This window comes from Colobus angolensis, unplaced genomic scaffold (assembly GCF_000951035.1).
Source record: "Colobus angolensis palliatus isolate OR3802 unplaced genomic scaffold, Cang.pa_1.0 Scaffold124, whole genome shotgun sequence".
Classification (NCBI taxonomy): Eukaryota; Metazoa; Chordata; class Mammalia; order Primates; family Cercopithecidae; genus Colobus; species Colobus angolensis.
In genome coordinates this window covers 115,504-129,872 of record NW_012113586.1, presented here as the reverse complement: position 1 = coordinate 129,872, position 14,369 = coordinate 115,504, and the positions used below count along the sequence as shown (strand labels likewise).

The window sequence follows — 14,369 nt, the reverse complement described above, 5'->3', positions numbered from 1 at the left end:
AAAAAAAACTTTACAGAGGGGAAAAAAAAAAAAAAGAAGTCAAGTATATACTACTTGACAAACAACACAAAGTTAGAGTTTCTAAAAGTTTGAAACTTTTTCAACCTGAAGAAGTTGAAGAGCTCAGTTCCACAGATAACTGTAGAGGGAAAAAATGCTCAATTTTTCTTCTTATCGGTGTCACTCTGAATTACTGGAACAACTTTAATGGTTCCACTTGCTAAACTGTATGTCTGGCTCTGACTGGCTAATACTCTGTGGTTTTAGGGCTGATGTGGAGAATCTCAACAGTCAGAATGAAGCTGAGCTCCGACGCCAGTTTGAGGAGCGACAGCAGGAGACGGAGCATGTTTATGAGCTCTTGGAGAATAAAATCCAGCTTCTGCAGGAGGTGAGGAGTTCCCAAAGTCCATAGCTAGGGGTTCTCTTTTATTCATACTCCTTTTCCTACTGCCCTGCCTTCTGGCATTCACCTTTTCCATCTCTACTTTCCCTCTCAAATTCATTAGTGTTCCTGGGTCTTAGGGCTCCTAACCTAGGTAGAAATTTTGCGGCCTCTCAGTTTTTGTTCTTTTTCCAGGAATCCAGGCTAGCAAAGAATGAAGCTGCGCGGATGGCAGCTCTGGTGGAAGCAGAGAAGGAGTGTAACCTGGAGCTCTCAGAGAAACTGAAGGGAGTCACCAAAAACTGGGAAGATGTACCAGGAGACCAGGTCAAGCCCGACCAATACGCTGAGGCCCTGGCTCAGAGGGACAAGTAGGTGCCTTCGGTGCTCTTTTTGTCGCTTGTCTCTTGCCCATTCTCAAGGCATACAGCAGCTGCACTGTTCCCTTTCAAGGATTGACAGTAGGAGCTTCACTATTTCTAAGACTTTATGGGTCCACAACCAGAGTCGTTCTTTTCAGGGTTGAATTTTCAATGGTATCCATTATGAAAACTCATTTAATGGATTCAGTGGGCAAATAGTGGCAAACAAGAGACATGGATTCACTTATTCAGCAAACATTTACTGGGCACGTCACATGCTAAGCACTTCAGTTACAGAAACAAAAGACCTAGTTCTTGTCACCAAGAAACATGTTACATGATTTTAATAAGTTCCCTGATAGAAGAGCATGGAGTGCTCTGGGGAAATATTGGAGGGTCATCCATTCTACATTAAAAGAGCAACTTGTCTGCTACTGTCTGAATGTTTGTGTCCCATCCCCACCTCCCTCCCCCACCAGTTCATGTGTCGAAATCTTAACCCTTAAGGTTAATACTTCTGCCTCCAGAAGTATTATGGTTAAGGTTAAGATTAATACTTCTGCCTCCAGAAGTATTATGAGGTGGAGCCATTAGGAGGTGATCAGATCATAGACACTGGAGATGGAACCCTCATAAATGGGATTAATACGCTTGTAAAAGAGACCCCAGAGAGCTAGTTAGCCCCTTGTACCACGTGAGGATATAGTGGGAATGTACCATTATGAGCCAGAGTGTGGACCTTCACCAGACATTGAACCTGTCGGTGCTTTGATCTAGGACTTCCCAGCCTCCAAAACTGTGAGAAATACATTTTGGTTGTTTATAAGCCACCCAGTTTATGGTGTTTTGTTATAGCAGGCCAAAAAGACGAAGATAATGCCATTGAAGGTTTCCTAGAGGAAGTGAAATCTGAGCTGAGCTTTGAAGGATGAATAGGAGCTAGAATAAATAGGTAGAAAGTGGATAGGGAAAGGAAATATTCTATGCAGAAGGAAAAACTATGGAGGGAAGACACAGGGAAAGGAATATTTCAAGAACTTTAAATAATTGTACATAAGTGGAGCAAGTGAGAAGACAAGTGAGAGGTAGGCTGTTTGGAGAATAGGGGTCTGATTGTGCCAGCTTTGTACACCATTATAAGGAACTTGGACTTGGTCCTGAAGGTAACTGGGCAATTGTTGAGGTCACCACCATCTACTGTCTGGGTTACTGCGGAAACTTTCTAAATGTCTGTTCTACTTCCAGTCCTGCTCCTCTCATTCAATCTCAACCTCGTAATTCAGAGTAGTTCTGAAATAGATAATTCAACAACCACAAATTGGCAAATAATTTAGCCTCTTAAGTGCGTAAGACTGTGATGGCATAAAAAGCTTTAAGGAGCTTTTAGCTGAATAGGCAAAAACCACATGTGCACACCATGACCAATGTGATCTCTCCAAGACATAAATTTAATCACACCATTGCAGAGCCATTTAAGAAGCTTTCCAATACCTTTAGGAGGTAAGATCCATACTCCTCATGTGGCCATCAGAGCCTTTATGAAGTAACCTCTGATTTCTCCCACACTCATCACCCACCACCATTCCTTCATACTTCATTCATGCCAGGCTAGTAATAATAATAATGGCCAAGCTTTGTTGAGCTCTTACCGTACAGCTGAGTACTTTATGTTCTTGTTTAACAGCCCCATGAGATATGAATTATACTTTATTAATGAAAAAACTGGCATTTGGAGAGTTGTGAAACATGGTTTCAGGGATTGCTGACATCCAAACCCTGAATCCATACTGCCTCCAGAAGCGTAAGAAGCTATGGCAGGTCTCCAGAATTTTGTTCATGCTTTTCCTTCTGTAGGAAACATCTGCCAACTTTTTCCCTTCTAGTGAACCTCACTAAGGCATCAATCATCATTTCTTTGAAGGCTTTGTGATAGCAGAATGAAGTTTCTGTATTGTTTCTTTTATATATATATAGTACAATTCTCAGTATGGTGTTGTATTTGCTTTCAGATTTTCCCTTCTAGGTTCCCCACGACTGTGTTCTATTTGAACCCCAATAAAAAAAAACTGAACTAAAAACCAAAACAAAACAAAACCCCAAGTAAAGCACATGCACATCTGAAAATAAATTGAGGCCACTCATATCAGATGGCCTTGAGCAATTTTGGAGAGTAGGAGAACAGATCCTCTGTAGAGACTGAGGGTCAAAGAGATGAGCAAGGTTTGAGGTTTAAGAAAAGTAGAGATGTTCTAGTGCGGATACCATGAGGGAATTTCATATGGAGTCCACATTCCTCCTCCTCGTCATCATTGCAGTTTACATTTGTATAATGTTTTTAATTTTTTTGTTTTTGTTTTTTGAGATGGAGTCTCGCTCTGTTGCCCAGGGTGGGGTACAGTGGCAAGATCTCAGCTCACTGCAACCTCTGCCTGCCGGGTTCAAGCAATTCTGCTGCCTCAGCCTTCCGAGTAGCTGGGATTACAGGCGTGCACCACCACGCCCAGCTAATTTTTGTATTTTTAGTAGAGACAGGGTTTCACTATGTTTGTCAGGCTGATCTCAAACTCCTGACCTCAAATGATCCGCCCACCTTGGCCTCCCAAAGTGCTGGGTTTACGGGGATTATAGGCGTGAGCCTGTAATGTTAAGTTTTTAAAGTTATTTCTGCTGGGCACGGTGGCTCACACCTGTAATCCCAGCACTTTGGGAGTCTGAGGCGGGCGGATCATGAGATTGAGACCATCCTGGCCAACATGGTGAGACCCCGTCTCAACTAAAAAATACAAAAATTAGTTGGGCGTGGTGGTGCATGCCTGTAGTCCCAGCTACTCGGGAGGCTGAGGCAGGAGAATCGCTTGAACCGGGGAGGCGAAGGTTGCAGTGAGCCGAGATTGCGCCACTGCACTCCAGCCTGGCGACAGAGCAAAACTCCGTCTCAAAAAAAAAAAAAAAACACAACTGGAAACATTTCATTTAGTACCCAGCACACATTTTCAAGGACCTAGAAGGTTCATGTTCTAATATATACAAACAGAGAATATGCCTAGCACATAGATGATCAATAAGTTTATTTGAACCCATAGTTTGGATACCTCAGCACAGTATTTTACAACTTAACCCTAGTCTGAGGGTCTGAATTTCCAGTCTCTTCTCCAGCCATTGCCTCTTCCCTGGGCCTTAGTTCCAGTGACTCTTCCCAAATTGTACACTGGGTCTTCATGCCTTTGTTCCTTTGTTCAATCTCCTCCTTCTGAGCCTGGAAAACCACCTAGGTCTTTGCTATTGTAAATAGTGTGCAGTGAACATTTGCATGTGTATGTCTTCAGGGTAGAATGATTTATATCCCTCTGGGTATACCCAGAAATGGGATTGCTGGGTCGAATGGTAGTTCTGCTTTTTGTTCTTTGAGGAATCGCCATATTGCTTTCTACAATGGTTGAACTAATTTAACACTCCCACCAACAGTGTATAAGTGTTTCCTTTTCTCTGCACCTCACTAACATCTGTTATTTTTTGACTTTTTAACCATAGTCATTCTGACTGGTGTCAGACGGTATCACATGGTGGTTTTGATTGCATTTCTCTAGTGATCAGTGTTATTGAGGTTTTTATCATATGCTTGTTGGCTGCAGGTATGTCTTTTGAAGTGTCTGTTTATGTCCTTTGCCAATTTTTTAATGGGGTTGTTTTTCTCTTGTATATTTGTTTACATTTCTTATAGATGCTGGATATTGGACCTTTGTCCATTGCATAGTTTTCAAGTATTTTCTCCCATTCTGTAGGTTTTCTGTTTACTCTGAAACCACTCAATCTTTAAAATCTCTTCTCCTGGGCATCACTATACTCCTTCAAGTCAAATGAATCATTTCTTTATCTTTCTTCCTATAGCTCTATGGCAGCACTCAGTGTACTATATGGTGCCTCTATTCTGGTAGCATTTATTATATTCTATTACTATTATTTGCTTATGTACAGTCACACATCACAAACTACAGGGATATGTTCTGAGAAATGTATCTTTAGGCAATTTCATTCTTCATTGTGTGGCCATCACAGAGCACACTTACACAAACCTTGATGGGATAGGCTACTGCACACCTAGGTTATATGGTATAGCCTATGGCTTCTGGGCTACAAACCTGTACAGCATATTACTGTACTGAATACCATAGGCAATTGTAACACAATGGTAACCATTTGTACATCTAAACATAGAAAAGATACAGTAAAAATACTGTATAAAACATAACAAATAGTACACCTGTTTAGGGCACTGACCATAAATGGAACTTGCAGGACTGGAACATGCTCTGGGTGAGTGAGTGAGTAGTGAAGTGAATGAACATGAAGGCCTGAAACACATTTTATAGTCATACAAAAATATTTTCCTTATATCCTTATTCTAGAAAAGGTTTATTCTGTTTTTAAATTTTTAATTTTTTTTTTTTTTACTTTTTAAACTTTTTTATTAAAAACTAAGACACAAACATACACACAAGCCTAGGTCTACACAGTGTCAGGATCATCACCACTGTCTTCCACCTTTACATCTTGTCTCCTGGAAGATCTTCAGGGACAAAAACACACATGGAGCTGTCATCTCCTATGATAACAACACCTTCTTCTGGAATAGCTCCTGAAGGACCTGACTGAGGCTACTTTACAGTTATTTTGTTTAATAAGTAGAAAGAGTACACTCTAAAACAACAATAAAAGTATAGTATAGTAAATACATAAACCAGTAACATTTATTATCAAGTATTACATACTATACATGCTATGTTTTTATACAACTGCCAGTGCAGTAGGTTTGCTTACACCAACAACACCACAAACAAGTGAGAGATACATTGCACTATGATGTTACTGCAGCTAGGACTTTACTAGGTGATAGGATATATGCAGTATGATGACATAATGTTGACAGAAACAGGATATGGTACATGACTGTAGCTGTGTGTCTTCTCACTCTCCAAATCACTAGCAAACATGTGCCGGTGGAATTTAAATTTTTGCAAAACAGAGATGGTTTCTTTTCCAACTTCATATTTCCGGTACTTGGTAGAGTGCATTGAGTACACAAAATAGTTATCCAAGAACCGTTTCTTGAATGGAACAGCCACTACCACCACCACCAAAAAATTCTAGGCCCTTATTCCAAGAGTTAAATACCTATGGTCTAAAGATCTATGAATAAACTTCAGGAAGTCCATGAACCTGGTGAAAATGTAAGCAAAAAGTTGTTTGTGTATGTATTTGGGGGCTGGGCAGAAAATACATGGTTTTCTAAAGAAATGTATCAAAAGGTTCAATGATACAAAAGGGTAAAAACCTGCTGTACTAGACCATGCTATCTTTGGGATGTGCTGAAAAAATAAGGTAATAATAGTATCATGATCATAATTATTGTCCTTACTTTTCCTTTGCTTCAGGAGAATCGAAGAACTGAATCAGAGCTTGGCTGCCCAGGAGAGGCTTGTAGAACAGCTATCTCAGGAGAAACAACAACTGCTACATCTGTTGGAGGAGCCAACTAGCATGGAAGTGCAGGTAAGGCTTGGTCAGTACATCCAGAGGCATTTGCTTCATGCTTTCATAAGCCCTACTTTTTAATATCTACGTGTATTTGTTATCTATTGCTTTGTAACAGATTACTGCAAACTTTGCAGTTTAAAACACCTTATTTTTGTTATCTCACAGTTTCCGTGAGTCAAGAGTCCAGATATGGCTTAGCTGGGATCTCTGTTTGGAGTCTTATAAGTGTGAAATCAAGGTGTAGACTGGGCTCTTTTCTCATCTGGAGGCACACCTAGGGAAGGATCGACTTCTAAGCTCCTTCAGGCTGTTGGAAGGATTTACTGCTGTGTGGTTGTAGAAGTTATGGCAGCTTCCCTCTTCATAGCCAGCAGCAGAAAGAGTCTGTTGCTTTTCTCACTTCTAGACCCTCTTTCAAGGGGCTCATTAGGTCAGGCCCACCAGCATAGTCTCCCTTTTCGTTAACTTAAAATCAACTGATTAGAAGCCTTAATTACATCTATATGACCTCTTTACTTTTTCCATATAACATGGCATAAGTATGCAGTGACATTCCATCACCTTTGCCATACTGGTTAGAAGTTACAGGTTTTGCCCATCTTCAAGGGGTGAGGATTACACAAAGATGTGATGGCCAGTGGGTGAGAATTATAGGGACCACCTTAGAATTTGCCAGCCGCATCAAGTGATTTATAATTATATAGAACATACAATGTTTTAGGGGTTTTTTGAGGGTTAAGTTGTAAAATACTGTGCTGAAGTATACAAACTATGGGTTCAAATAAACAGTTACTAATCATCTATGAGCTAGGCATATTCTCTGTTTGTATATATTAGAATATGAACCTTGCAGGTCCTTGAAAATGTGCTAGGTACTAGATGAAATGGTGATTACTATTTCTGTACAAGTGTATTACACAAAGATAGAAATTTGCCTCCAAATTTGTTTTTTTTTTTTTTTTTGAGACGGAGTCTCACTCTGTTGCCCAGGCTGGAGTGCAGTGGCACGATCTCAGCTCACTGCAACCTCTGCCTCCCAGGTTCAAGAGACTCTTCTGCCTCAGCCTCCTGAATAGCTGGGATTACAGGCGCATGCTACCACACCCAGCTAATATTTGTATTTTTAGTAGAGATGGGGTTTCACCATGCTGGCCAGGCTGGTCTCGCACTCCTGACCCCAGGTGATCTGCCCGCCTCGGCCTCCCAAAGTACTGGGATTACAGGTGTGAGCCACCACACCTGGCCATAATGTGGTTTTAATGGAAAGGTTGCGGTCAAGATAAAAGAGCAATGATAGGAATTAGTTTAAACCATTGCTTCCCAACCTTTCCATTTCATGGCACATATACCAAATGGTAATATTTGTAAGGTATGGAGGTAAACGGATGAAGCTTCTCACTTGGAGGTGGCCAATTTGGGTGCTTAGGCCACTATGAGGGCAGAAAAAAAAAATCACTGTCTTGGCCACAATTACAAACTTCTTAGACTGCAGCTTCATTTTGGTTGGAAAGCTCTGGTTAACAAACTCAAGAAATGATGTGTGTGCACATAATTTTACAAGTATGAATACAAATTGAAGTTCATAGGCTTTTTGCAAGATACATATTGAAATATATGGAAATTTTCTTAAGGGACTATGGAAAATATTTCTTTCTTTTTTTTTTTTTTTGAGACAGAGTCTTGCTCTGTTGCCCAGGCTGGAGTGCAGTGGCGCGATCTCAGTTCACTGCAACCTCTGCCTCCCAGGTTCACGCCATTTTCCTGCCTCAGCCTCCCAAGTAGCTGGGACTACAGGCACCCACCACCACGCCTGGCTGATTTTTTGTTATTTTTAGTAGAGACAGGGTTTCACTGTGTTAGCCAGGTTGGTCTCGATCTCCTGACCTTGTGATCCATCCATCTTGGCCTCCCAAAGTGCTGGGATTACAGGCATGAGCCACCATGCCTGGCCGAAAATATTTCATAATACATTTAATTTAAAAAAGCTCAACTGAGAATAAGAAGAATTGAATTTCCATCCTGATTATTTATTAGCTGTATGACTATGAATATGTCACTTCTCAGCTTCCATATACATAAAATGGGAAGATTACCTCAAATAATCTCTCTAGTTTCCTATAATGCTAACATTCTATTTTTATCTTATTTCAGAATTTTATTTCATTCTATTTTAGTTCAGAATTTACACAAGTATTATTTCTTTCAAAATGTTCACCTTCTGAAATGAAATCACTTTTATTGCTCCTTTTTTATTTACAGGCACATAAATACTAAAATATTTTGTACATATACATATTTTCATCATCTTTGGTAAGCACTGAAATCAATATATTTAGTTCAGTATTTTCAATGCTAATTAAGGAATTGGTTTGGTACCAGTTTTCAGAAGACTTAAAGAACCAAAAGCTTATAATTTCAAAGAGACTAAATTATTTATATTCTATTCTAAAAGGATGCTTAGAACAAGAATAAGTACAGCATCCAGGGGATAATATTGCATGACCATTGGGCAGAAGAAATGCATCAAATCACATAAACTGTACTAAATTGATATGCTTTTATAACATTGCCTAATAAAAATTTATTGTTATTGTTATTACCCAATATGGTGTACATTTAGAAACCTGATACATTGTGCTGTTTGTTCTATAAGACAGTGTTTCCTACCCTTTTTCATAGAAAATTCATTTTCATAGGAAATGTGTACATCTATGGTATTCTGAAATAAGTGACCATGGCTGCTCACGGTTTGAGGCAATTGCTCATGGCCCCCTCAGGACCCATGTGCCACCCTGAGAGGTGAGGGAATCAGCATCTTTACACAATGGTGGACCATGCTGAGGTACACTGTGCTGGAATACCCAGGTTGGAAACCTCTGCCACAGGAGGCCTCTGATAGTTGGTCCTCTCAAGTGTGGAGAATAGAAAGCCTCCCATAGCATATTTCCTTGTTTCTCCCTTTGGGTCTACGTCTTACGGAAAAAAAAAAAAAAACTGGGCCCAAGGACTGGTAGTGTCTTCCCTCAATTTACATAGTAGTTTAATTCATGGAAAAATTTAGTGTAAATTAACATCGTGCTCCTATATACAGAAGAATTAAGTTCTAGGTTCAGATGATTGTAAACGGTTTTATCATCAACCAATGGAACATTCAAATTCCAAAAGTCATTTGGAATTTGGGACAATACTTTGTCCTGTAACATCCCTTGCCTCACTTATCGTGACAACATCAAAAACAAGAAACACCCCCATAAATTTTCAAAATGCTCTCTAGGAGATGAGACAGTTGCTCAGTGAGTACCACTAGTATAGGGAGTCCTAGCCTTCCAAAGGTCTATAGTCCAATGAAAGACTGGTATGTAAACAAAGAACTTAAAATACAGTGTGATAAATGAGGAGACAGAAATACACGCATGGTGCTAAAGGAACCCACAGCTGAAAGGGATTAACTCCAAGGAGGAACTCACCTGGAGGTCACCCTTCTGTTGGGCCTTAATGACTGGATACACCAGGTAGAAAATAGGAAATGGAGCAATATATACAGTGATGTGGAACACAACTAAGGAATTGGAATTGGGAGTAATCGATGTTACCAAAAATAAGTATTGGAGAATGATAAAATATATAGCTGGAAAGTACCATAAATGTTGAGCTAAGGGCTTCATGTTGTAGGCACCAGAAAAAAAAAAAAAAGCAAGGGGAATAAAAGCATATGATTTGCATTTAGAAAGGCAATCCTAGTTGTCGTGGAGACTGAAGATTGTTTGAAGAGCAGATAATTGATGTCACCTGTTGAGAGAACAAATCATAATCTGACACAGCCATGAACTGCTTTGTCAAGTCTGTTCTTTGAATTGGTTGGGGGAAAGAATATTATAAAACCAATTACAAAGCACTTTGTCTCTGCCCTCTGCACAGGTAATGTATGATGAACCTTGCTATTTGTGACTCTTGGACCCTAGGTTGTGGGTGTTATCCTTGTCTGCTAACAGTATACTTCCGCTGTAACAGTTAGAGTTCCACTGTATTCTACTCAAACCTTGTCTGCCATGCCAGCTGTCACCACAGAAGAAAGACCCTTACAATGTGGAAGGCAAAAGTTCAATTTCTAAGCTCTGGGCCTATTCTTCAGAGGCTAAAGAATCTCCTCAACTCCAGTGAAGCCATCCCTGGAATCCCTCACTGATTCAGCTGGAGGATGGAGGAGCTTGAGTTCTAAAGACTTATTCATGTCCTTTAATTCCACCTACACTTCACAATTGAGAATACCACAAACAGCTGGGCCCTAGAAGAAAGAAGAGCTCACAGATCTTGCACTTCTAGGTCTGAATTGTCCAGGTGAAGAACACTCATTGACCCCACATCCCATAGATAACTATTTCTCACGTGATCCCAGTATGAAAGTCTGGAGTATAATGAGTATAATATACTCACTATAATATCTGAGTACAGGAAGTTCATTCAGAGTTAAAGATTATTTTATTTAATTGATCTTACAGTCTTTTTAGCTGTTTTCCTTTTCCATTCTACCAAAACATTCTACAACATTGATTTTAGTGGGAATGCACTTGCACAATATTTATGAACATCTATAATTCTTACAAAACAAAGAAAGTACCACCAACTAGACATGCCATTGATTGACATCATTCCATATTTCCTTCCAGTCCTTCTTGATGTCCATTCAGATCAATAGTATGTGTGATCAGAGTGTTGAGGAGCTTTTTGATGTGAGGCTGTGACATCTTGTCCACATCTTTTTCACTAGGGAGTCAGAAAATCTAATAAAGTTTACAAAGCATTTTTCTCTTCCTCAGTAAAGGTATCTACAAAGTTGCAGGGAAAAGCTAGCAATTGTTTCAGTTATTGATATTATTTCCTTCTACAGAATGTTAGAAGCTTCATCTCAATGAAGGTTTTAAATGAAACCAGACCTGGAGGGTGTGAAGGCAGAAAAAATGATGCCCCTGCAAAGGGAGGTCTGGAGGAATTCTTGTTTTGTTTGTTGCCTTTTTTCTTTCTGCATTTCTCCTTCAGTATAAGATAAGCAAAATTTATTAACATGTAATCTCACTGTGGTTGGCTTATAAAATGAAATAGGATAACACAATTAGGGAGAGGCCCACATTAAGTAAGTGAGACCTTCCCACTCACACAAATTAGCACAGTCAAGCTGTTGCATTTATGCCTTGTTTGGAACTTAATGTAAATAGTACTGCATGCAGTGAGGCATATTTCCTAAAATAGCAAACATTCCTGCGTTACCATGGAGAGAACTGCTTGGAGGTTAAGGCAAGAATGTGCTCTAAATGCTCAAGGCAGAGACTGAAAACCTTGCAGGGATTAGGCAGCTCCGGACAACTTCATATAAGGAGATTTTTTTAGAGTAGCTTTTCAGTATCGCCTTCTTTCGCTGATGAATGTTGAAGCTGGAGACTCATTTACAAATCCCTGTTCAACATTATTGTCTCCCAGACAACCTTCATTAATAATGTGTCTCCGAAGCAGGCCTTATCAGCTAAAACAATCATTGCTCTAATCCTTTTGAGCAGCAAAGGAAGTGGAAAAATAGGCAGCTGCTTTACAACTTAATGATAAATATTTATTGAGCACTTGTAATGCACAATGTACTGTTAGGTGAAGGAAGAAGAACACAAAAATGTATAGGATTTAGTCTCTGCCTTCTAGAGATTACAATAGGAGAAAGTCACTGATGAAAAAAATACAAGGCAGTACAGAAAGGAAAAATCATCACGGACTGGGCTCAGAAGCAAAGATTTTGGTCTCTGAGGAATGAGTAGGATTTTACTAAGTAGAGATGAAAATGAAAGGCATTGCTTTATTCATTCATTCAATGATTATTTATTGAGATCTAGAAAGATGCTGTTCCAAATACTTCAGAAGCAGTCTTAGTCCACTCAGGCTGCTATAACAAAATACCATAGACTGAGTGGCTTATAAACAATAGAAATTCATTTCTCACAGTTCTGGAGGCTGGGAAGTCCAAGATCAGGGCACTGGCATTTTCAGTGTCTGGTGAGGGCCCACTTTCTGGTTTATGGATTTCCTGTTGTGTCTTCACATGGTGGAAGGGACTAGCTAACTCTCTGAGGTCTCTTTTTACAAGGACACTAATCTCTCCCAAAGCCCCCACCTCCTAATACCATTATGCTGGGGGTTAGGATTTCAACATATGAATTTGGAGGGGAATACAAACATTCAAACCATAGCAGATACCAAGATGAGAAAGCTGTGGTTCCTTTTCTTAAGTAGCTTACCAGTTAATGGGGAGAAGGCAGGATGGAGAAATGACATACAAATTACTGTATGTACAAAAAGTATTTTGGAAGATGGAAGAAGACAAAGATGTCTTTTGGTGGCACTTAGAAAGGCAGCTTGAAGGAAATACTTGATGGGTGGATAGGATTGTGACAGGTGGAGGTGGTAGTGATAGAATATTCCAAGTGTATGAAGTATAGAGGTAGGGAACTTCAGGGTAGAGAAATAGTAGCAGGAATGGAATATAGGGGGACAGAAAAATGGAGTGGAGCCAGATTCAGAGAACTTTAAGAGGCAGGTAAAGAAGTTTATGATTAATGGGGAAGTCATTGGGTCTCCAGGTTTCTTTGAAGGAGAGTGATATCTGAGCTCTGCTTTAGAAAGATTAATCTGAAAGGAGGATAGAGTACAGGGCAAAGAAGTTGAGGGGACTCATTATTTTGGAACTCTATTACTTAAGATATGAAGTCATTAGGGCCAGGCATGGTGGCTCACACCTGTAATCCCAGCACTTTGGGAGGTCGAGGTAGGTGGATCATGAGGTCAAGAGTTTGAGACCAGCCTGGCCAACATGGCGAAACCCTGTCTCTACTAAGAATACAAAAATTAGCCAGGTGTGGTGACACGTGCCTGTAATCCCAGCTACTCAAGAGGCTGAGGCAGGAGAATTGCTTGAACCTGGGAGGTGGAGGTTGTCGTGAGCCAAGATAGTGCCACTGCACTCCAGCCTGGGCAACAGAGCAAGACTCCATCTTGAAACAAAACAACAACAACAAAAAAGATATGAAGTCATTAGAGGGTAAGGAAGGATGAAAATTTTGTGCTAAGGCAAAAAACCAAAATAAAATCTTAGTATATAATAGTTCATTTTCTCATTCATACATTCTAGTCAATGACTATTGAGTGCTTACCATGACTAGGGAATGGTGCTGTTAGGTACTAGAGAATTACCTTCTAAAGAAGGAGACAGATAAATAACCAAATAAACAAATATATAGCTTCAAATTGTGATAAGTACATTGAAGAAAGCAAAGAGCAGGGATTGGTAGACTTTTTCTGTATAGGGCCAGATAGTAAATAAGCTGTGCAAGCTGTAAAGTTTCTGCCATTGTTGCATAAAAACAGCCATACACAAGACATACGAATGAACATGGCTGTGTTCCAACAAAACTCTATTTGCAAAAACAGGTGGGGGCTGGATTTGGTCCACAGTCCATAGTTTTCTGACTCCTCATATAAAGTACTAGGAGGAAAGGGAGGCACTTTAAACAAGGGGAAGACAACAATCAGGAGATCAGTCTTTCCTATGGCAATTTTGAGATGTCTATGACACATCCACATGCAGATATCAAATAGGTAACCTGGTATTTGAGAGTGGCACTCAGAGGAGAATTCTACAATAAAAATATAAATTGGAAGCCACCAGTATAAAGATGGGAAAGGATGAGATGACACCAGAAGAGAACAGACAGGTGAAAAGGGTCTAGGACTGAGCACCAATGAACAAAAGGCACACAGTGTATGACTCTTAGTTCATAAATCTAAGGTAGTCATCAATTTAAAGTCCCTGTCTGAGTCAGGATGGTGAGAAATCCAATTTCATACGTTTGGTATTTCCTCCTATCCCTACTTTCTCAGCTAGTTAAAGGTCCGTAGGTTTCACCAGGTGCCAAAGCACCAAGGAGACTACTCTGATCATCAATCTCCCACTAAAGCATCCCTGCCTCAGTAAGCAGTTTGCCAACCCTAGAAGCTTGTTATATTGAACCTTTTATGGAGCCAGAATCCCCTGCTGAAAAGTGCAGCCT

General features: G+C 40.0%; 1 protein-coding gene across 4 annotated transcripts in view; it reads left to right on the top strand.

The window, feature by feature from the left end:
• Positions 1-1,181, top strand: part of LOC105505253 (myomegalin-like) — a 119,953-nt gene extending 118,772 nt beyond the window's left edge. For 3 of the 4 annotated variants that reach the window (XM_011933039.1, XM_011933042.1, XM_011933041.1), the window contains 2 exons: positions 268-391; positions 581-1,179. In XM_011933039.1, the coding sequence (XP_011788429.1) occupies positions 268-391; positions 581-760 (304 nt within the window). In that variant the 3' untranslated portion in view covers positions 761-1,179. Of the gene's footprint in view, positions 1-267; positions 392-580 lie in introns of all 4 variants that reach the window. The other variant, XM_011933040.1, reaches the window with a different exon arrangement.
• Positions 1,182-14,369: the final 13,188 nt, after the last annotated feature.